General features: G+C 35.0%; 1 protein-coding gene across 1 annotated transcript in view; it reads left to right on the forward strand.

The window, feature by feature from the left end:
• Positions 1 to 23221, forward strand: part of jak2b (Janus kinase 2b) — a 137193-nt gene extending 113972 nt beyond the window's left edge. Inside the window, exons 14-25 of the mRNA XM_039759557.1 lie at positions 390 to 477; positions 7714 to 7841; positions 8878 to 9016; positions 10532 to 10683; positions 11490 to 11640; positions 12347 to 12474; positions 15519 to 15708; positions 16965 to 17089; positions 17272 to 17444; positions 19405 to 19522; positions 20158 to 20271; positions 20443 to 23221. Of these exons, the coding sequence (XP_039615491.1) occupies positions 390 to 477; positions 7714 to 7841; positions 8878 to 9016; positions 10532 to 10683; positions 11490 to 11640; positions 12347 to 12474; positions 15519 to 15708; positions 16965 to 17089; positions 17272 to 17444; positions 19405 to 19522; positions 20158 to 20271; positions 20443 to 20550 (1614 nt within the window). The 3' untranslated portion in view covers positions 20551 to 23221. The remainder of the gene's footprint in view (positions 1 to 389; positions 478 to 7713; positions 7842 to 8877; positions 9017 to 10531; positions 10684 to 11489; positions 11641 to 12346; positions 12475 to 15518; positions 15709 to 16964; positions 17090 to 17271; positions 17445 to 19404; positions 19523 to 20157; positions 20272 to 20442) is intronic.
• The last annotated feature ends 1759 nt before the right edge of the window (positions 23222 to 24980 follow it).

Genomic DNA, 24980 nt, shown 5'->3' on the forward strand with positions numbered 1-24980 from the left:
GAGTTATCTCATAAACATAATCTTACAGAGATAAATACTTCAACTCCAGTATAATGTGTGCAAAAATTGCTCAAAGTATTATTTGTTTTTTGTGTATGTTGAAATAGGGTGGTATAGTGTTGCCTGGTGATAGGGTGACTGAGCTGGCCAGCCTGGGATGTGGCCAATGTAAATATCATATGAAAAACAGCTAAAGAGTAAAATGATGCCATTTTAGGTTTTTTTTTTTTTTGTTTTTAGCTAATGAGATTTCAGTGTTACTGAAAGAGATTAGATCACTTTTACTTTAATTTGCAATTGTTTGTTTTAAGAACCTGCCATTAGATGTTAATTCGGTACAACATAATGTGAAAACTCAAATCCACTGATCTTATTTTTCTTTTCTACAGTCTTTCTTTGAAGCTGCAAGTATGATGAGCCAGCTTTCCTATAAACACTTAGTGTTGAATTATGGGGTCTGTGTATGTGGAGAAGAAAGTAAGTTTAAAAAAGTTTTTTTCTTATTCAACAATAATAGCTAAAGTTATCCTGCCTGTTGTGTTTCCTATTTAAAACAGAAAACATATTCTTCACTTGTTACTTCTGGTATAAAAAATATAATACTGTGATCATAGCAGTTTTGTCAGTCATCTGTTACTGCTTCTTCAAGTAAAAGAAATATATGAATGTGGCATTGTTGTACTAAGCATGTATTGTATTTTACATGATGACAGTACTGCTCCTAATATATAAAAGAATGTGCTTTATTAATGGAATAATTTGCCCAGTATAAAAACTATTCAGTTTGAATATTAGCTACTACTCATCTGAGGTCACAGTTTTTACCACCGTTTAACTTCATTGCATACATTAACTATTATTGAAAAAATTCAACAGCCAGAAGGGAAAATCAGAATCAGGCTTTAAATAAAATAACACAGTATTTGTTGTTATCATGAAAATGTTAAAACTAATGTAGATATTTTAGTGTTAGGCACAGGTGAGAAGTTGCAGTAATATTCAGAACGGTCCTATTTAACCGGATTAACTATTGTATGAACAAATTATAGCAATTTTTTTCAGTTTCACAGCTGCTCCCCAACTTTATGACTTTATCATTTCACCCTGTAATATCACACAGTATTTCATCAGTTCCCAAGATAAATTTGTTTATAATCAGTGAGCGAGCTCCCAGAGAAGCTCAGTGAACATACACAGAAACTCTACCTTGTGAGCTGACTCACATTATTTTATTTAAAAGTTGAAATTTGTACATTTTGCATAATATCTTGCACTTAATTTTATCATATCAGTTTGAAATTCTGTTTCTTTTTTGATAACTTGTTTTTTATTTGGTACTCAGTCATTTTTCATGGAATTTAAGGCACACTGTGTCAGGTTGCTGTATCTTCCTTGTAAAAATGGATTGGTATTTGAAGCATATGTTTGGCTAAATGTGAACTTGGTTGTTATCATGGGGCATAAAAGAAGAAAACGTATTGTAGACAGGACGCAAATATGCTAACTGATGTAGTAATGAAACAGAAATTGAGTGATGGTTATGTTAGCTTTAGGGCACAGGTAAAAAAAGAAGACAACCTTGCTACAATATTAAGAAATACTCTGTGTGTGTGTACAAACCTAACCTAACAAATACTACTGTAAGACTAAACTTGAACGAATTCAGTTTCCTGCCAACAGTTATTGCAGTTTGCATCAGGTGTACCTCACCCTTTACCAGTGTTACCACTAATCTCTGTTAAAGTGTGGCCTAGTTTGGCCTGACCCATAAGGTGGTAACACATCATACTAATATAAGAGGAGCTTCCAGAGGTCCACTGAAGAACTGATTTATGCCCATTTACCTGATAGAAATTAGGAAGGAATTTAAATTCAATCTTGCCACATTATGGTACATTATCTATAAAGAGAGTTAATTCAGGGACTTTGGCAAACTTCTAATAACAGCCTTTAGCACCACATACAGAGCATGGACTTACTGAAAGCTGCCCAAGGAAGTCTCAAAGAACACCATGTTAACCGCAAAGGGTCAAAAGGCAACCAATACCACATTCAGTACCATGTTGGAGTCATTTGTTAGAATGGTATTAAAGCGAACTTAATTCATGTGAATGGACTGGACAGAAGAACAAAAAACATATGCTCTCAATAAAAAAGGTACATGCTATAAATTAGGAATTATTTGGGTGTTCATAAAAAACCTTTGGAGCAATGCATTTTTGATAGATGTCCTGTTTGCTAGGGATGTAAACTATGGTTATCTACAGCCTAGTAATAGAGAAACTATGTTATAGAAGATGAATGGGTGTAGATGTATACACAACTAAATATGTCTCAGTATGTAAGTATCTGTTTAATAAAAATAAATGATGAAAGACATCTTTTTGACAGGTATTTTGCACTGTTTGTCTCAAGTGATCTTTGAATCCCAGTGTTTTATTGTGCATTGCAGGTAATAATTGCTTATTGATTTGATGCTGGGTTTAATAAAAGTGTATGAAAAATGTGTCATCCTTTGTATATAAAAATTGAACTGCCTATACGAATGCACTTATTTATAGCTACTTTTGTTGTATAATTGCTGTTTAATGATTTTAATTATTTACTGTATATAAATAAAATGTGTATGTGTGTTTATATGTAAAGTTAAACAGATAACTGAAATGATCAAAATATAACATACACATAGAAGATGATGGCGTATGGGTTTAGGGAAGAAAGGCTAGGAAGTACAGCCACCAGTCATCCATTAACAATCCCATTTGTCCCTTCTGACCACGTTCTGTCAAACTCTGTATAATGCACTCAGGTATGACTAGGCAGATGTTTATATTTGCTCTACATATTCTAAAGTCAACCTCCTGCATTATAGGCAAGGCTGGTGAACTTCACAGTTGATGTAATGAAAGTTGTTTGTTTCTTCTTTTGCCATGCCTGGAGAGCCTGGAGGCTGAGCTGAGAAACTGATAGATGCTTTCGGACAGTCCTTGGCGAGGATCAGCAACCATCCGACAAGACATCAATTTGATAGCATTATATTATATAATAGTTAGATTTTAATTTCTCTTGTCCTTTTTCTTATTCATTGTTTGGTATGAGCTGCAACTATGACATCTTGTTAACTTGATAAAACAGTGTGTTTAAATCTAGGTACTGCACTCTTGCATCTAAGTATTTTTGACTGATATTACCCCCACATTCTAATTTGTTTCTTTGGTAATAGTTTGGCAAATTGATTTTTCACAAAAGGCTAGAATGAAGCTAGATCTGTCCATCGGTAGTTAGGGCACAAGAAAATCTAGAGCCACCTTTTTGTCTTAAGACTCACTCAGTCTCCACTCCCCTGTAACCACCTCCCAGTGCTTCCTCTGCCTGTAATATCAGAGTCATTGTGGAGATCCAGTTGTAAGTAACTGACTCCTCAGTGGAAACAGATATGGGGTCTTCTGCTTGAATAACTGTGAAAGGCTTGCCACTTCTGCAAACAATGTATATTGGACCCATCTATTATGACATAAAATTGTTATTTGTGATGTTCCCTCCATCAACCATCATTCTCACTGTAATCCACTGTTTCGTTCGGCAGAGATATGGCAGCGGGAAGTATAGAGCCTTCAATGCTGCCATGGTGCCATTTGACCAGGTTCCAAAAAGCATGGTAACTGCCTTTTTATTTTATTATTTTATTTTTTGCAGAGATAATCAGAAATTAAACACCATCACATGTAAGAATTTCTACCAACTTCCACAAATTATACTTGTCCTTAGACCTAGTTGCAGGGCTAATTTGGTTTTTGTGGCTCAATCTCTGTCATGGATCTTTACAGGTGAAATTGGCTCCTAGTGTAGGAAAAGATGGTGCTTTCCACAGGCTGTGGCAATTCCATGTTGGGCCATTTGGTGTGTGCAATGCACTGTCCACTTTTGAACGGCTCGAGAGAGTACTCTTAGGTATACAATGCTTATAGTGCCCCATGTACTATGATGACCTTTATTGGTACATGAGCGACACTCTGTACTCAATGGCATGAAATTCAAGAGCTTGTGAGAGGCAAACCTGAATTAAATTTAGAGAAATGTCACCTTCTATGCCAGGAGGTTTCATTTTTGGTACACTGTGTTAGTGGCAAGGGGATCCGCACTGAGGGAGGTAAATTGGCAGCAGTTAGAGACAGTTCATCTGACCCAGAAGCAAGTACAGGTGTTCTTGGGCTTGATATCCTCTTACAGAACATGTGTTCATAGGTTTGTCACCATAGAAACACCCCTTTACCAGGTATTGTGCCAGGACAACTCCTTTCAGTGATGTATGGAGATAAGCAGGAGGCATATGAACAATTCAAGACTGGTATGTGCCAGACCTCTATATTGGCACAACATTCAGTCCCCAGTTGCCCTACATCTTGGACATGGATGTCAGAAGTGTGGGAATTGGAGCAGTACTATCCCAGTGACACACCTAAATAAAATATGTGGTAGCCTCTTACAGCCGTACTTTAAGCCAAAAAGAGAACAACTACTGTGTAACACGGAGGGCATTGTTGGATGTAATGGAGGCTGTTCATTATTTCCAACATCATCTCTGTGGGCTCCCTTTCATGGTTCATACAGACCATGATGCTCTTCAGTGATTACCGTAGATCCCGGAATACAGGCCGACCCGGTATATTAGCCGAACCCCTTCTCTACCTACTAAATTACATGTATTTGCCGATGACCGGTATTTAAGCCGACCCCCTTCTCCAAGCAAAATTTTCTAAATTTCCTTAAAAGTGTCTCTTCGGGTATATTTATAATGTTTATCGGTGAGAATTAGAGACTGTTGGCATTTTTGATATATAATATAATGTGCATAATTTACCAAAACACCAATCATTTTTCTAATGCACTAACCAAAAAGTTATAAAAAGTGCCAAGCCCACTTCGCCAGGAGCATGGCAGCACGCATGGTCGCAGCGGCTCAGGGCTCTCCTTTTGAGTGCACTTTTTTGTTGTTTTTGTACTTTTTTTTTTGTCCTTGTTTGTGCACGATCGGTTTGGCGAACATCTGCAACACCATTCAGAACCTTATAGACATCGGTGTCCAGAGCCAGACATCTGTTTCGAGTGTTTTTCATAACACACACAACATCCCAGAAAACATAGCGAGACCAGCGGGCTCTCCGTGGATTGTTGACGGAGGAGGGAAAGAAAGTAGAAGCGGGGCCGCAGATCTGGCGTAATGCTAAAGCTAAAAAACAACCATACAAGCCCTATATAGAACTTATTTCTGCACTGAAGGAGCTGCTTTTAATCCCATTGTAGATGTGTATAGTGACAATAAAAGGCATTCTATTCTAGAAACAATTTCATACTGTACTCACCATTTAATTTGATATCTTTGGGCTGCAGTAAGGGAGGAGATATTTCCACACAATGTCCATCTTCGTTTTGATTGCGATCGCTTACTTTTACCTTCTCTTCCTTTCTTAGCAATTATGTGTCTTGCTTGCATTGTCTTAATGAATTATATATATAGGTAAATCACTGCAATGACGGAAATTACATCCACAAACACATGTATCTGGGCTCCGACTGACGCTACTAACGCTCTCGGTTGTTTGTTTACAATCGCGCAAACGGACACACGTGACCGCATCCGTTTCGTAACGCAAGATGTTGATCGTAAATCAAAACAAAAAATTTCATTTTAAACTTCCCGATAATTTATTATAAATTTTATTAATAAAATCAACAACTAAAACACTTTTTTGAATAAATTCTTTATTTAATTTAAAGTACTGGCATGCAAAGTTACTTCTTCATCTGAAAGATGGCTCTGTGGTTTCGTCATTATTTACTTCCGTATTCATCGGCAAAACCGGCATTGCGCTGGAAATCTTGAATCTGAAACGATACTCGTTGTATAAACTGACCCCCAAACTCCAAGCCAAAAATCTAGGACAAAATTCTCGGCTTATATAACGGGATCTACGGTATTGTTCCCCCACGAGCCAGAAGATGAGATTATAATCAAAGTTTACTATGGGCATCACATGCTTTGGGCTCTCCTTTCTACAAACAAATAGGATGCAGCAGCAGAGCTTTAATTTTACTTGACAGCTTAGACGAAATTGTGATCTGGAGGTGATCTGGAGACTAAAAATTGATTGTCTTCATGTACTGTTGTTGACAGACAAGAACAAAGTATTTGTAGTCCAGCATTTTTGTACTTTGAAAAATCACCAATGACATCAGAGAAAAACTGCAGGCAAAAAGCATGTATTACCTTATTGTGTGTGGCAGAATGTTTTTTGTTTATTCTCACTTTTTATTTGTATAAAATACACTTTACAATGAAACTATACTGAGACAATAAACGCCAATTGATTAAAAGAACAAGATGCACTTCCATGCATATGAAGTTTGCTCATATGAGAGGTATCCGTGCTGAACCACAGTAAATTCTTGTATACGTATAGAAAATATATATAAGAAAAATCATTAATTGATTCAGACAGCAATGCCCTGTTTATGTTAATTTATCAAGGCTCTTTAATATTCAGTTCCAATATGAAGGATCACATGGCTCTAGGGTCAAATAGTGCTTTCATATTTTTATGAAGTTTGTCACATATTGTGTATTTAATAAGATACATATTTATTTCAGTAGTTTTTAATTAAGTCATGAAGTCTGATTAATACACATTTGTTAAGAGAGTTTTGATCCAGTGTAGGATATTAACAGGGTACAGTCAGACTTGTTAAATGATTGATGAAAGTCAAAATTAATGCTGTTGTGGCCAGCTGTGTTGGCGGAATTACACTTATTTCTGAATGAGTTCACAAATATAATCACATCTTACAACCTACAGTATGTGAGCTGCCTTCAAAACAAACCTACAAAGATAGAAACCATTTTTCATTCAGTGTTATTATTAATAAGCTAATGTTTCTTGAGTGCACAATTGCAAACATCTTATAACTCAACCAATGATACCTAACATACTGACTTTTTGACAATCTTTATTTGAAAATTCTTGTATTATTTAAGGGCCGCTGGAAATGAGATGTTGTAGATGAAGAAGTAGCACTATTTTATTATCAGTTTTCTGATGTTGATTAAAATATTTATGTATTATTTATTTTTAATATTAAAAACTAAAATGTCAGTTGATACTTTTAATAAATTACATAAGTAATATTTTACGATCACATGTCATTCATTCTAAAGCTCATGCTAAATCCTCATGTTGTTACATGGGAGGGAAGCAACTCCCTGTCAAAATGACATTTGACTTTAACTTATATTGTATTACTTAATTTTAACAAATATGTTAATAAACGGTACTTTTAAACGAGATTTAAAAAACTTATCTTTTTAGAAAGATATTTTATTATTGAAGTATTTTTTGTTTTTTGTTTATATAAAGTGTAGTATAAATAAAATTTATTATTATTATTATTACTTTTTTAGTAAGGTTTAGGCATTTTTTAAATAATTGATAGAAAATTGTTATCACACTTTTATATTCCTGTTATTGGTAATATATTTTCTTTTTAATAGAAATACTTGTATTTGGTATCTACAGTAGCATTAGGCTACACAGTTTATTATCCTGCATCAGTTTTTGCTGTCAAAAATGATATAGGTGTGTAGTTTCTTTCTCACTTATCTGCCAAACACTAAATGCTATACACAAAAAATAAATTCTTATTTATTTGTTTATTTAGATATTATGGTGCAAGAGTATGCCAAGTTTGGATCACTTGACACATACCTGAAAAAGAACAAAAATTCAATTAACATAATGTGGAAGCTAGAGGTTGCAAAACAGCTGGCATGGGCAATGCTGTTCCTGGTAAGTCAGGCCAATTCTGTATGGTCTGTAAGTTGAATAATTTATTAAATTGGTTCCTCATGAACCACTTCTGCTGTGACAAGTGCAGAATCTGCTTGAACAAAATATTTGCACACATACTTATATATATATATATATATATATATATATATATATATATATATATATATATATATATATATATATATATATATAATATAATTTTTTTTGTCATTCATATTCAGAACTTATCTCAGGTAGTAGACATACACCAGGATTCTGGCTTTGATGGTATTTTGTGCTGTTAATGACAGCCCATAGACACAAGGAGACACCAACTGTCCTAAATTATCATTAGACACTAGAAGAAAACGGGGGACCTGGCATGCAGATCTGGGAAAAGCATATAACCTTCACACAGAATGCTCCCAACAGAACAGTTTCAGGAGCTGCAATGCAGGATTACTGCCCATCTGCCATTAAGTTTAACACTCTTGATTTTGTCTTCTTTGTTTCCAGTTTTCAATAAAGTAGAAAAAAGGTTCTCAAAGATGTATACAGTGATGGTAAATGTAACAGATAATTGTGATTTATGGTTAATTGAAGACATATCAAGGGGATGTTTTACCTTTTGATATATAAAAAGAATATGTATTCTTGGAAATGAAGTGTAGAAATTACTCAGTGTGATATTTTCTTTAACCACTGCTCAGATCTTCTATGATGGAGTGAAGTATATTGCTTCCATGAAGACATCATATCTATTAATACTTCTGTATTTCTAATTATAAGCAGATCTTTGTTATCTTTATTATCAGAACAATTATAGGAACCATTATACAGGTTCCTTTCTAATGATAAAACAACATACTATACATTTCCTATGAAATGCATTGACGCTACACTGATGCTAGAACAACATAGTGCATAACACTGAGTTGAGTTGTTGTACACTAAAGCAATGTAAATAGTGAAAATCAAGTTTTAATTGTTTGCATTACTACGCACACTATTTCAAGTATTTTAAATGGCATGTATTTGGTTTCATTTTATTCAGGAAGAAAAAAGCCTTGCTCATGGGAATGTGTGTGCCAAAAACATTTTGCTGATAAGAGAAGAGGATCAGAAAAGTGGCAACCCCCCTTTTATAAAGCTTAGTGATCCTGGAATTAGTATCACTGTTCTGCCAAAAGAGGGTATGTGTTCAATTCAAGTAAAGAATATTTACAATTATATGAAATTCCTTTACATGTAATTATTACATGTGTTATATTCAGAGTATTGCTAGCCACTGGAATTAAATGTATTGGATATATAAAGGATATAAGGTGTCATAATTTAAGGCGTTCTTGAGAATGCAGATTGCAATTTTGTGTTTGTTTTGCACATTTAGTTCTGTGTTTTAAGGTTAAAATATTTTGTTTGCATTATGTTTTAGTTATTCCTGTGCCACCATTTTTCTTTTCTTAGAGAGCCATTTTGTTATTTGCAATGACAACCAAAAGTTGAGATGCCAGACATCATCACAGCAACTGTATGAAACAGACTTCCAGGTGTCCAAGATTGTGGATATTGTGGAGGATCTTGTGATGTGTTAGTCAGGAAAAAGTTGGTCTTTGTGTAGGTTTTTCTGCTGTTATTTTACTTTTACATTTTGATTTTTGATTTTTCTGGCAGAAACCTCTCTAAAGTTTTTTTTTATAAGTATGTTTTTCTATTTTTTATATCCTGGGCCATTCCTAAGTTCTTACCTTGCTTTATCTTTTTTATATTGGCAGAACAGAATATGTTTAACCTTAACACATTAATAAAGTGTTAAAGGATTAAAAACAACAAAACTGTGGTGTCATTTGCTTAAATTAAATCTGTGGCAAGGTGCACCATGGGATCAGTGTGCGTGTGTGTGTTAATAGTTATGTGGAAGAGGTACAAATTGCACTGGAGTTGCAATACCCCTACTAGTTGCACTTAAACTGAATAATAACGGCTATTGGGAATATCCTTTGTTGGCAGATAATGGCATGATGAGATGCTGGGTTGTCTGCTGCTACAGAGCAGAGTGAAAGATGGCTACGTGGAATACCTTGGGGTCCATGGGAGTGCTAGAGTGGAAGGCGTGGCAGAGCAGACTAAGCATTGGCGTGTGCATGTCTAGTGCTGACAACAGGGGACGGAGTCCTAGTGATGCTTGGTGGTGTATGTACTCTCTTGGGATGTTATTTCATTTGATTTATGGATTATTAATAAAAGCACTGAGCACTTTTTACACCCTCCCATTGCTGGATGTGTGTGTCCTTCTTTGCCTGGCTCATCTCGGTTATGACTATTGGCAGTGGCGGGTTAAAGAGGCTCTCAAAGGGAAATGAGCATGGAGCCAACACGCACCTTCACACTCTTGACAAACCGTTTACTGTATTGAGCACATGATTAAACAATACAACCTGTTAACTAATGCAGGATTATAATTAATGGAAGATTAATTTAGTTTCATTAGTGCTTAGAATCCATGGACACAAGTTTTCCAAGAGAGGGGAGATGTTAATAGTCTCACCTTTTTTGGCATCATAGAATGGTTTCTTATTCCCAATAACATGCATACATAACATGCACATACATAACTGGTATGGTGTGTCTTCTGTGCAATGCCTGTAACAGTATAAAAAGTAATCTATTTATGTTTGTACTTATTTTAAAATTTGTTTCTTCTTCAGTTCTTATTGAGAGAATTCCATGGGTGCCTCCTGAGTCTGTTGAAAATCCCAAAGGCCTAAATCTGGCTACTGACAAGTGGAGTTTTGGTACAACTTTGTGGGAGATATGTAGTGGTGGCGACAAACCTCTTATGACACTTGATTCTTCAAAGGTGTGCATATTCTATAGTATATTTATTTTGAGAGTAGCCAACAGAATGTCTAGTATTGTGCATTTTTGTCTTACTGTAGTTTTTTCATCCATCTCAGTGAAGTCTTCCAGATTACATGCATTAATTCTTAGCAGTCTGAAAGTTTCATTGATGTCTTCTTTAGAACCCAAACAAAACCTCCCTAGCTCTAATTCCACTTTTTTCCCTGGGTGAAGTGTACTTTGGTCAGGTGGCAGTGGCACAGGGTGCCACCGCCTAAAACAGAGAAAAGTAGTGGTTAGTGAAAAGTGCAAATCATTTCAGTATTTGATATTGCAGTACCTATTTAAATCTATTACAACCGATGTAGAAAAAAGAAGTTATGAAAAGGAAAATTAAAGAAAGGTGTTTAATGATCTAAGATTATTATTGGGAATGTAATGGGACATGTGCTCCAGAATATAAGAAGGAATTGCTCAGAACCTCATCTATTATTATTATTTTTTAAATCAATTGTAAAGCACACAAGCAACCAATGTAAAGATGTTAAGACTGGTGAGATGGGCCCAGATTTACATTTTTGGTTAAGATTCTTGCTTCTGCATTTGCAACTAGTTACAGTAATAAGAGATGTAGCAGTAATGTTTCTATAAATAGATACTGGCTAAATAGTAGTCAGAAATGAATATTCAGGTAACTCATACTACATACAAGTTGCCTTATTTTTTAATGTAATTGTAGTTGCTTGTCTTTTCCATTATTTTTATTAGAGAATTTCATTAACATGTACTTTACTAACATTGTTATTTTATTCTTTACTTTTGCAGAAACATCTGTTCTATGAAGATCGACATCAGCTCCCAGCCCCAAAATGGCCTGAACTAGCCAACCTAATTAACAGTTGCATGGATTATGAGCCTGAGTTCAGGCCTTCTTTTCGTGCCATTATCCGTGATCTCAATAGCCTCTTTACACCTGGTATGTTTTTTATTTTATCATTTGTGACATTATTATTTTTTAGAGAAATTTTACATTTTATTTTTAATCAAATGTACTGCAGATAGAGCTATAAGCCTCATTAACAGTGTGATGAAAATCAAAAGAACATATAATTCATTCATCAGCAATATTCATTCCACTTTTGTCCACACACCATGTTATAGTGTGAATTCTACACACGGCATTATGCATGAGGCCCCTGGTCCTTTCATCATCACCAGTCAGTTTGACCTGATCATGATTGATACATTTGAAAATCCAGGTGTACCCAGAGCAACATTCAAGACAATGAGGTTACCATACAGACAGCAACCAATCTGAGGAATCAAATCCATACAGCTGTCTTTCATCTCTGGCTGCAGAGTTTCTTTGTCACAATGCAAAATTTCAGTGTGCCATTAATACCCATTTCTCAAGAATACTTCTAGTTAGAGGCCTGTAGAGTCCATATGACATGGCATTTGAATGAATGTGTTCCACCAGGGGATAAGTTTAGCCACCATTTAACACTGTAGTTTATCTTTTTACAACATAATTAAACTTTGTGTCCTTAGAGGAATTTTTAGAATTTAGAATTTAACTCAACAATAAAAAAAACTTTTTTTTTTCTTTTTTTCAAAATAGTGCTTTTTGTTGGAAATACAAAACATTTCAATATCCATTTCTGTGTGCCCTTCCTTCCTAGATTATGAACTACTTGTTGATAGTGACATGCTACCAATCAGGACATTTGGATTTGCTGGTGCATTTGAGAATCAACTCACTGCACAATTTGAAGAGAGGCATTTAATATTCTTGCAGCAACTTGGAAAGGTGAGTAAGAAGATTCAGACATTGATGTAACTTTTCAAGAGTAATCCAGCTGGCCTTTCAGTAGCGCTGCTCCCTCTAGGAGAAAAATAATGTTCATCACCTAGAAAAAGACATACAGAGACACAAACATTTGATCCACCTTTACTGTTACATAAGATTTAAAATACATAGGTGCCTCAGTCTTTTCTGATTTACACCTGCTTTTCAAATTAATGTGCTTCCTTATTCCATTCACATTTTCCATTTAAATGTCTTAATTTTTTAAATTCCAATATATGGAACACTCTGCAAAAGATTCTGTTCCAATGTTATTTCTTTTATCTAGCACTGCAAAAGATTGTTTGAGACCAATAGCCTCTCTCTCTACTTGTGTGGATGTGTGTATGGTAAAGGAAACATGACACTTTCTAGAAAGAGAAAACTCTAGTTAAAACTTGCATAATTTCACAAAAAGTTGTCATCTTATTTTAGATCCGTTGACCAACAATACATCTTGCAAAGTGAGGAATTGCAACTTGACAATCACACAAAAGCTTGCTAGGTGTACTCTTCCCAAAAATGTCCAGGTGGAACAATACCTGAATAAGTCATCTTTAAAAAAGACTTAATTCAAAGCTTACCCCACAATTTATCCTTAATCCGTTTTCAATGTATTCTATAGTGCCTCAGATGTGTCCAGATGCAAGAGAGGAGGCTATTGACATGCTGCAGTCAGCCATGTCATTTGCCAATATTGCCAGACACAGTGAATTAAGTTGCTCCACCATGTCCTGACAATAGGCATGGTTTCAGCAGTCTGAAAAGACCAGTGATCATCCAAAATCTGGTTGCCTACACTATGGCAGGGCCAACACATCAGTGGTCAATCTCAATGATCATTTCAGATCTGTCACCTGTAACTGCTGCTAAAATTCCCAGGAGACACAATGCCTGCATTAATAGTGGGATAGTGACGGACAAACCCCAGTGCTTGCTTGCCTTTAGAGCAAGGTGTCCTTTTGAAGGCACTCTTCTCACATTTACTAAACATTTGACCCTATTGCTTGTCAATGACAAGCTAGACACACTTCTATGGTCACAGCTGTCCAAGGAATGGTTTGTAGTGCTACACTTTAACCCTACAGAGTACCTTTGGAATAACATGGATTGCAGTCTTCAGAGATATTACAATCTGAATGATCTGAAACTTTGTAAGGTTCTTTAGCAGTAATGAAATAACACTCCACAACTAAAGGTTCAGTGGCTTATTGGCTCTGTGTTCCAGATGCGTCAACTATTTACCTTGTATATCCTTGATCTGTTTTTGTTGTGTTTGGGATTGTTGCTGATAATACTATTTCTTCATTTGATATGGTTATATATGTGATATACAGTAAACTCTCGTTTATCGTGGTTAGTCTATTCCACAATCTACCGTGATAAATACATTTTCCCCGAAGTAGGATTCTTTATTTATAAATCGAATATTTTCACAGTTAGAGCATAGAAAACCTGTTTACAACCTTCTAAATACATTTAACATTATTAGAGCGCCCTCTAGACATGAAATAACACCCTTTACCTAAAAATTTAAACTCTGCTCTATGACAAAACAGAGATGACAGTTCCATCTCACAATTAAAAGAATGCAAACATATCTTCCTCTTGTGCGCCTCAGGAGCAGAGAATGTCAGAGAGAAAGAGACACAGAGAGAGACACAGAGATAGAGAAAAGCAAACAATCAAATATCAATAGCGCTGTTCGGGCTTTTAAGTATGCGAAGCACCGCCAGACAAAGCAGCTGCAAGGAAGGGAGCAATGTGAAGGTAGTCTTTCAGCATTTTTTAGAGGAGTGTCCGTATCATTTAGGCCAGTGTCCGAACAGCCCCTCTGCTCACACCCCCTCTGTCAGGAGCAGAGAATGTCAGAGAGAGTGAGAGAGACAGAGAAAAGCAAACAATCCAAATCAATACGTGCTGTTCGGGCTTTCAAGTATGTGAAGCACTGCGTGGGAAGCATATCGTATATCATTGAGGAGTTTTATTTAATACGTACTATGTGCTCTGATTGGGTAGCTTCTCAGACATCCGCCAATAGCGTCCCTTGTATGAAATCAACTGGGCAAACCAACTGAGGAAGCATGTACCATAAATTAAAAGACCCATTGTCTGCAGAAGTCCACAAGAAATCCGTGATATATATTTAGATATGCTTACATTTAAAATCCGTGATGGAGTGAAGCCGCGAAAGTCGAAGCGCGATATAGCAAGGGATCACTGTATTGTGATAATTGGATGTGTGTGGTGTTTTGTTCTTTGCAAATACATACACAAACATCATTATTTAGCTGTCACACATACATACACTCATTATAATAATATCTTAACATTCACTATAAAGGCATAATTCATTTTGTTTTTCAAAGAAGTTGTACTGTGTATATATTGCACTTTTAAAATTGAAGATTACATTTGTAGAAGATTACAACTGCAAAGAATGTGTTTTTTTAGTTTATCTTTAGACAAGCATAAGTTATTAATTTATATTATTCTTTTTTCATATAACCAGTTCATTTTTTTTGGCTAAAATATTTTTTATTTCATAATGAATGCATTATGTTTTTTATCCTTCATTTTTCTAAGTGACAATTGCACCTTCTCCCAGAGAGTGCGTGTTTTACTCCAGGTACTATGGTTTTCCTCCCATATCCCAAAACTGTGTATACTTTGGCTAACTGATAATTCAGTTGGTCCAATGTGGGTGGTTATGTTAGTGGCTCCACAGTTGGTTTCTATTTTGCCCTCAATGTAGCTAGGATAGGTTACAGCATTCCACAACAATTAAATGGATTAAGTCACTTTGAAAATAGTTTTGCATTTTGTAGTAACTTGTTTGCCTGTTTTGCCTAAATAAATTATTCATAATCACAGTAAGTTATAATTGATTCAAATGAAATAATACGTTTCTCACTTTATGCTGATCTACATTTATATTTATTTGTCTTAAAAAGAAACAGTTGTGGCCTAATCAATGATAATCTTTATTTTTACTCCAATTTTTTTAGGGCAACTTTGGCAGTGTAGAAATGTGCCGGTATGACCCTCTTCAGGACAACACTGGCGAAGTTGTAGCAGTAAAGAAGTTGCAGCACAGCACTGCTGAACACCTGCGAGACTTTGAACGTGAGATTGAGATCCTCCAGTCACTCCAACATGACAACATTGTGAAATACAAGGGCGTGTGCTATAGTGCAGGTACAAAACAAATGAGACGAAAATCATCAGTCGGGTAAATGAAGGTCATGAGTCTGTTCAAATGATTAATGAGTCATTAAAAGTGATTTTCTAAGTATTCACAAAGTTTTATTTAACAGAAAAATAAGAGAGAAAGGATAGTTAGGAAAAATGCATTTAAAAAAGGGCATGAACTGAGGTGAAAGGTTTGAAAATGATATGGTTACAGAAATTAGAGTTTAAAAATAAATAGTAGGTATACAAATTAATGGAGAATCCAGTGTTTTGAAAATGTGCCTCCATTGTGTAATAACATTTGGATCTTAACATATAAATCAGGTTCAAAGATCAATCTAAGCACAGTCATTAAGCTGTAAAATATAAAACAGTTCTGTGCCATGTTTGCTCTGCCATATACGTGTGTATTAAAAGTTTCAGTATTTGGATTTAATCAGTGGGAGCAGTGGAAACTTGGTCATAGAGGACCCCAACATGAGCCCCAACAGGACAGCAAATATTATAACATGCACAGAAGACAGTTCACTGGACTCATTATGTACTTGCTTATTCCCCCCGCAGTCTGACATTTGGGCATTAGTATTATACTAAAACAACCAGGAAATATTCAGCAAAACTGGCAGTAACAGCTTGCTTATGCATAATCAAACACACAACTCCATTTTCACCAGGGGTATTCATTCCATTTGAAATATTAGGACTTTCAGCCAGGATGGATGGTAACATTCTGTGGTTAATTGCATGATTATCCAGAAACAGTGCTTGAATACTTGAAATTATTTGTATAATTTGTTAGCACGACTTTAATGTGGAGACACTAAACAACAAGGGTGAGTTAGGATGTGCAACCAAGGCAAATGTTAAGGCATGTTTAAGAATTTGAATGCACATATATCCAAGAAAAATTAATAAAGGCTTGGAGGTAAGATAACATAGCTGGTTTTACATTAAATGGCATTATTCACAAATGTTCTCCTCGTGTATGCTAAACTATTTTAATAACAGAAGAGCACCTTAACTTGGACAAATGTAGTTGTGGAGTGGAATCGTATTGTAAAATGGTAAAACACCCTTCATTCCAAACAGCTTCTCTCCATCCACAACTCATAATATACCTCACAACTATCCAAAAAACAGTAGACTGTGTAGGATGTAATGATGAAAAGAAAAGATAGAATTACCTAACTTAACATTAACTGTGTTGTGCAGTACAGACAACAATGAAATTTAAATACTGTTTTTGTATCTACTTACTCCAGGCAGAAGAAACCTGAGACTAATAATGGAATATTTACCTTTTGGAAGCTTGCGAGACTACCTAAACAAAAACAAGGAAAGAATAGATCATAGAAAACTCCTTCACTATGCATCACAAATATGCAAGGTGAGCTGCCTTTTATTGTGAATATAAGAGGGCCTTTCTGACTGCATTAACCTTCTGTCGAGTAAAATAAGAAATGTGCAGCTGACAGAAACTTCCTGTATTATTAATAACAATTGCATATTTAGTTTGGGATCACTTTCAGAAATCTGTAATAAATAAATCATCATGACATGTTTTCACAGGGAATGGAATACCTTACACTGAAAAGGTATATTCACCGAGATTTGGCCACCAGAAACATTCTGGTAGAGAGTGAGAACAGAGTAAAAATTGGAGACTTTGGACTAACCAAAGTTTTACCGCAAGACAAAGAGTATTACAAAGTCAAAGAACCTGGAGAAAGCCCTATTTTTTGGTAAGAGGGAATAATTCCACAGTAAAACAATGAAGAACAGGTTGTTTTTTGTTATATTTTAAAGTACATTATTTTTGTTATAATGGATTTATAAAGTAAAAATAGCTTTTAAGGCTTCACCACTTATACCAACAAACCCTTAATAGTGTGACATGACTGCTACTACAGTATATACAGTATACTTACATCTATAATAGCTTGTTTAGCAAAATCATTTTAAATGTTTAAAATTTGAACTGCATATTCTCATTGTCTTAAAAAAGTCAAGATATTTGTTTCATTTATTTATATGCCAATTGCTGATTTAAAAATATTCCAGTGATAATTTCTCAGTTGCCTGCTGTACATTTGATATCTACATGTTTAATTTTGAGGTTTTCATTGCGTCTAAGCTGGGAGTGTACCATTAGAACATTTATTTTACTACAATTACTAACAAAAAAAATAAACAGTAAATGGTTATACCTCTGTTAGTTTAAGGTGTGGGTGATTTTTTTCATTTAAAAAATATAGTTCAAATGGTTTTATTTGCATTGCAAATGGTGTGATTTTGATTTAATTTAAACAAACAGAGCACTTATAAATTTAAACAAAGCACCAGTTTACCAATAATAACCTATATAATATAGAAAGTATAAAATACTCTTTTTATATTTTTAGAAAAGGTGCTTTTTTAATTAAACATTTAATTCACTGCAAGTGTACAGTCAAATCCTTTTAAAAAAGCTAAAGTGTGTGGATGTGGGTGTGGATGCAGAGGTTGACCACAAACAAGCAGAGGGCATCAACAGAGTAAAGACATCTGGGTGTTTTACGTGTGTCTGCAAATTGCTTACAGCTTTTTTTCCCCCCAAGACACTGTAACTGTACCTAAGGGTAAAAAAAAAAGGATAGAACCTTGGTCTATCCAGGGACTATTGGTGAAGACCATGGGTTGTTTAATATTGTACAGTAGTGTTAGTGTATTCTTTATAACCCTGTTCATTTTTTTAAATGAATGTTTTATTTCCTACAACTTCAAATTTTACTGTTCAAAAGTTAAAAAGCTGTTAAATCAGGTTTAACACAAATAAAGCTGATGTCACATCACACAACTTTCTGATCACTTCGCCGGACTATGTCAGTTTACATGACTGAAAATCAGTGCCCCCTGTCACATTTGCCAACTGCATGTTGACCCTGGAGCACAGTCACAGTTGCCCCTTTTTCTGACAACCAATAGCATTCTACCTGACAAAGCCAGCACTGTACAAAGGGGGTAACAGCTACAGCATGTTTAGCTGCCATCACGACTCTTATTTTTCTTTCTTCCAATCTGTCATGGTAAGTAAAATGCGAGACAACACACTGATGAGCTTCTCTTTGTGAGGTCCAAAACATCTTTATCCCTCATTCATCACTGCATTCTTTGCATTGTACTTCCAGATAAACATTCAATGGCTGGCAACTCTCATGCACTCAGAGTTGGTCTGTACAACTAAAGAAAAAATCAAACAGGAGTGAGTTAGACTAGTTGAAGTGAATCACTAATTATGCCATATTATGTAACTGGCTATCAGCTGGTATAAAGCCTCTCTTTTTCCTGTTTTATGTTTCTGCAGTTGAATCGATTATACTTACTTCCACTGTGGAGCAAAACTGCCATTTAGCATTCCTGTAACATTAGGAATTTGCTGGGGGGTCAAAGCGATCATTTTTCATGTTTAGTTGTAAAATAAAAAGATTTTTTAATTTGTGAAAGTAATATAAATATATTTTAATTGTGAAAATAAATGTGTTTGTGTTTTAATAAAAAAACTTTATATCAGAAACTGATCATTTCATTATTAGATATTTTATTCTCATTTCCTGCTGTTTTGAAGGCATGTTACAGTTTGCTTCTAGACTGTATTGGTATCATGATACAGATCTAATAAAATGATAAACATTGAATTAATATTTTAAATTCTGCTTGTTACAGGTATGCTCCAGAGTCATTAACAGAAAGCAAGTTTTCTGTAGCATCTGATGTATGGAGCTTTGGGGTAGTACTGTATGAACTGTTTACATACAGTGACAAGAACAAAAGCCCACCAGCTGTAAGTCCACACAATGAATTTTGTATATAATTGTATGTTTGTTTTGTTCATTATGATAGCTGTTTGATAAAAAAAAATATTAGTATTATGCATGAAATAGTAAAAAAAAACATTTGCAAAATAATCATATTGCTGCATAAATATTGATAGTGTAGTTATAATCACAAAGAAAACATTTTATTAGGAGTCACGTGTACTAACCTGTAAAAATCAACGAGCATCTCAGCACTTCTTATTTACTCCGTGTTGCATTCACAGAGTCTTATCACAAAAGGAAATGTATCCACTATGTCCAATTTTCAGGTTAAGATTAAATTAAGTGTTTTTTTCTGAATTAATCCACAATAGCGACTATACACCATCGTTTAGGCAGTATGTGATAACATTTATGCCATAATATAATATGATGCAACACTGAAAACTTTAAAAATTAATTAATTTAAAGAAAATGATCACAATACCAATCTTAAGGATGGTATTTGTAATCTAAATTGCTGTATGTTTCTAAATATAACTTTTTCTTTTTATCATTGCCAAACGTTTCAGTAGTGTATGCATTTAAAAGGTCTTGAACATGTTTACCGTTAGAAAGTTGGATCGTATAATAACGTGACATTCCTTTTATTATGTTTAAGGAATTCATGCATATGATTGGAAGTGATAAACAGGGACAGATGATTGTTTATCACTTAATTGAAATTTTGAAAAATAATCACAGACTGCCAAACCCAGAGGGATGTCCAGATGAGGTAATTTTTGCTTATGCTGTTTCAATTGAATAATTGATGTTCATACAAGATACAGTATATGATCAGATAATTTTAAGATTAAAGAAATATCCTATGAGGTTCTTGTAGCCTTCAAGATGATATAGTAAACTATTGTGAATTATTTGTGATTGCTTTGTATATGTGTTTCAGATCTACAAAATTATGCTGGAGTGCTGGAATAATGATACTTGCCAAAGACCTTCATTTAAGGATCTCTCCCAGAGAGTGGACAGTTTCAGGGACAGCAAGGGTGGATGAAACATATGTCCAGTTCTAAAATGCATTTTTCATTCTGTCTGCAGTAGACATCAGATATCAGAGGAATACGAAAAAGCTGGAAAAGAAGTAACAGATTTTCTGGCCACATCAACATTTGTTTTGCCTCAGAAACACTTTACTTCCATAGGAATTTCCTCAAAGGCAATTTATCCAGCGAAAAGATTCTTTGGAGTTGGTTTCTCTTATATTGTACATTTTAAACATGATATTTGCCATTATTTAAATTGGGCAAATAACTGTGAAAAGTCTGTAGTTTGTACGAGTAATATCTTGTACATTAAGAAAAAAATGTTTAATTTTTTAATTTTATAAACAAATGCAATGCAAATTATATTTGAGTAGTCCTTAAACATTGAATGTAAATTAAGAACATGGTTTGAATATATTGCACAATGGCTTGTAAGATATGAATACTGGTATATAATTTTGTATTTTTTTTTTCATTTCAATGCAGATGCTTTCAGTTTTAAAAAGATATATATATATATATATATATACACACACACATACATACATACACTGTATATTACTGCTAATGTATGTGGTAAAACAATTTGTGTGTGCATATTTTTTCTGTTACCTTTTAGCCTTAAGCCTAAAACTGAATTAGCATTCAATATTTTTATATGTCACCTACAATCTGTCTAATCACAAAAAGTAAAGTCATAGAATTGGTTTATAGTATAAAAAATCAAGAAAGAACATAAGCAGATGTAAGTGTAAGGACAATATTTACTTCATACTGGTATAGCCACTGTCAACCTTTTAGCATTTTAATTTGCTGTTAGAAATGACACAGTGAACATTATTGATGGACAAATCTGTACAAGGCGTTAGCAATCAGGTGTTTCCTGCTCAGAGTTGAACTAAGTCACAAGTGTAAGATTTGTTGGGGAGTCGTGTGTCCACACTTGCCACGTATCCCAGCAATAAAGTACAGAAGTTGATTGCTTTCTGTGTGAAGACATTCTTCTCATTTTTACATTTATGGAGCTGTATAGTGCAGTAAGTCTAATCATGTATCCTTTTTTTTTTTTGGTGTTAATTAATGGTTTTGTTCATTTCTATTTGTGTTGTTTCGAGATGGTTTTATTTTTTGTGACCTATACAAAAACAAAGTAACACAAAACATTTATTCATTTTATGCAAAAAAATTATATTTCTTCTTAATGTCAGCATATTCCCACAGAAATCACTCTTCTGTGAGGTACTACTGATTTTCTACTTACATTTTAGCTGCTTTGAATTAAAAGTAAGTTATTTAATAATCCTCACTTATAAGGGCCCATTGACACAATAAATTATTATCCATTGTGTAAATTATATTTTTAAAAATACTACTACTGTCTTAGACTTAAGCAAATACATTTCCCATATTTATGTCACTAATTACCCTAATGATTATAAGCACCCCTTTCTTAAATTGTAGCTCAAATACTCTGCAGTTTTCGGCCAGGCTTATTGTTTCTTACTGCTTTAAATAATTAGAGGTGACTTGGTGCCAGCAGAGAAGGCACAGCGCAGCCTGCTGGACTTACAGGTAAGTGCGAGCCTTTTTTTTCCCCCTACTCACAGCACACAGTTATATTCACATTCTTAAAACTACTGATTGTTATTTTATTGTAATAAAAATATATACTTGTCATTTCACAGCATGACAAGAATTTTAGTAGGTGAAAAATGTATCAACCAAGCAAGAGAAATGAAAACCAGCTGCTATTAACATTTGTGCAACGCCTTGCAAAGCACTGTGGTTATTTATTTGTTTGATCTTCATACTAGAAACAAATGTAACAGTTAACATTTTCAAGTTACAAAATAGAAAGCTTAAAGTGCTTTTCCTTGTAATAAAGAATGCATTTATCTATTGTTGAATAAACTGATAGACAGATAGCTACTGGTAACTAATTCTGTTAACATATTTTATCCACCATGCACACCCGCACACCCACGACATGCAAGCACTCTGGTTTTCTCATCTTATAGTGGATTTCACCACTGACAAGGGCTGCAGTGTGACAGCAAGACAGGGCAAAAACCTGCAGGGGAGAAAGCACCTGGCTGGTACTGGTAGCACCAGAGGCTTCAGGGCATCACAGACGGTGTCCCTAGAAGTGGTGCCCTTGTAATGATGCTATATGGTGCACTTGGAGGTGAGGTGAGGTGAGGTGAGGGGAGGGAGGCCATTAAGGGCTGAAAGAACTGGCACAAAGCCATTACTTTTTTTCTTAGCCACATGCTCCTTAAATGAAATGGGTGGATCTGTGTTTGTCACTATAAAGTATGCAACTGAGGATCTGGTGTTCCTGTGATTCTGTGGTTTATCCAGATGTGACCTTGCATTTGGATTATATATCCTCCTCAGATCACAAAGCAGCCTTGAGTATAGAGGAGTGCAGTAGCAAGGAACCATTGACAGAGAATGGAGAAGCCAGGGTCACTAGAGAGAAGGTTAGAAAAAAGAGAGACTGGAGCAGAAAGGGTATAGCTGTTATGTGTGTAGACAACCCACCTCATGAACGGGGACAAGGAGACCCCTGGAACATGGTGGGATGTCTTGGTTTTTGTCCCCCTATTTGTTTTATTCTTTGTTTATGTTCTGCCTTTGTTTGTGCTTTCTTGTTTATAATAAATGTATACATTTTTGATATATTTTGTGTCTTTGGCATTATTTTAGGTGTAAACAGCTGCCAGAAGGAGGTAATGCAGTGGGTAACAATAATTAGAATTCCATTCCTTAAAATGCACAGCAAAAGATTAATGGATTAATGTAAGCAGTTTTAGTGGTAAAAAAAATGTGCAGTTACATTGTGCACCAAAAAGATGAGCACCTTAATATGAATTGTGATTACAAATGCAGTCAATAGTATATCATTGATCCTCATATTGGATTTTTAATAATAAGGTAACTGAAATGTATGTGCTTGAAAAAGAAGCTGGGGGAGTCATACTGCTTACATGACAGTATAGTCAGACATTTTATTTTTTGAAATGCGCATCATGTCTTTGGATGTGGGGCTGAGCATTTAACCTCTGAAAATAAGTTTCTTTAAAGGCACAGATAGGCAGCACATTGAACACAAGTGAGATCCGTGTCCACGTCTGAGTTCCTGAATCTTCAGCTGTGTGCAGAGACGGGCCATTCAGATACTACACTGTTGTGACCGATGGCAGCCAGTGGAGTGTGGGAACTGCTCCTTTGATCATCTTATTCAGGTATTGTTTACAAAAATGAGTCCAATAACTCAAGCCATTGCTCTGAATTCTTTTTGAGTTCTGGTTTTGAGGCTAAACTGAACAATTTGGAGTAGTGTGGCTAGAAGACTTAGCATATAAAGAATATTGTTACTGGGTTTTTGTTTGAACTACTTGAAAAGTACCTTTCCTTACATCTTAAAATCCTTCCCGTATAACTTAAGTGTTTTATTTGGCATAAGCTAATTCATTTTGGTATGTGTTTAAGTAGGGCTGGCGCCCTGTCCTGTGTTGCTGGTGTAGGCTCCAGTGCTCCGTGGAGCTCATTTGGGTTAGGAAGGTTTGAGAATGTTTTGTTATAATTAAAAGCTAAATGTATGTGTGACAATGTGAACATAGCGAGAACTGTGCAGATATGGCGGCACGGCCAGGCAAAGCACAAATCACAGTAATTCATTATTTATTACAGCCTACTGCTTATGGCGTCTTTTTTTTTTTTTTTTTCTTGCCTTGAAGTATTTTATACAATTGCAAGTATCGCTACTTTACCTGTTGTGAAGTTTAATCAGAAATGCTATACATGCCAGCCTGTGTTTCACTGTAGAGAATAGAAATCTAAAAGTTCAGATGAAACTCTTCTCTCTTGTCAAACTGGATCTGAAAAGCCTTTGTGCATTTATTGTAAAGTTGTCCTTCATTTTTTTGCCATAGTGTGTAATAAATAAATGTGCTTCTATTACTAAGTCATTAATGAATCCAAAAGATACACCTCTAATAAAGCATTGTGTGATTATTACATGCTTCCGTTAGGTCAGATTATCTCAGCTTACAACGTGAGCTACCACAGCTATGCTGATGACATACAGCTGTACTTATCAATAGCACCTGATGACCCCGATTCTCCTGATTCACTAGCACAATGTCTGACTAGTATCTCAGAATGGATGAATAGTAACTTTCTCAAGTTAAATAAAAAGAAAACTGAAATCTTAGTGATTGGCACTAATGGATACAATGAGGCTATTAGAAATAAACTGGATACATTAGGATTAAAAGTCAAGATGGAGGTAAAAAGCTTAGGGGTAATTGTTGACTGTAATCTGAATTTTAAATCGCATATTAATCAGATCACTAGGACAGCATTTTTTCACTTAAGAAACATAGCTAAAGTTAGACCGCTTTTATCACCGAAAGATGCTGAGAAATTAGTTCAC

The sequence above is a fragment of the Polypterus senegalus genome, chromosome 7 (assembly GCF_016835505.1).
Source record: "Polypterus senegalus isolate Bchr_013 chromosome 7, ASM1683550v1, whole genome shotgun sequence".
Classification (NCBI taxonomy): domain Eukaryota; kingdom Metazoa; phylum Chordata; class Cladistia; order Polypteriformes; family Polypteridae; genus Polypterus; species Polypterus senegalus.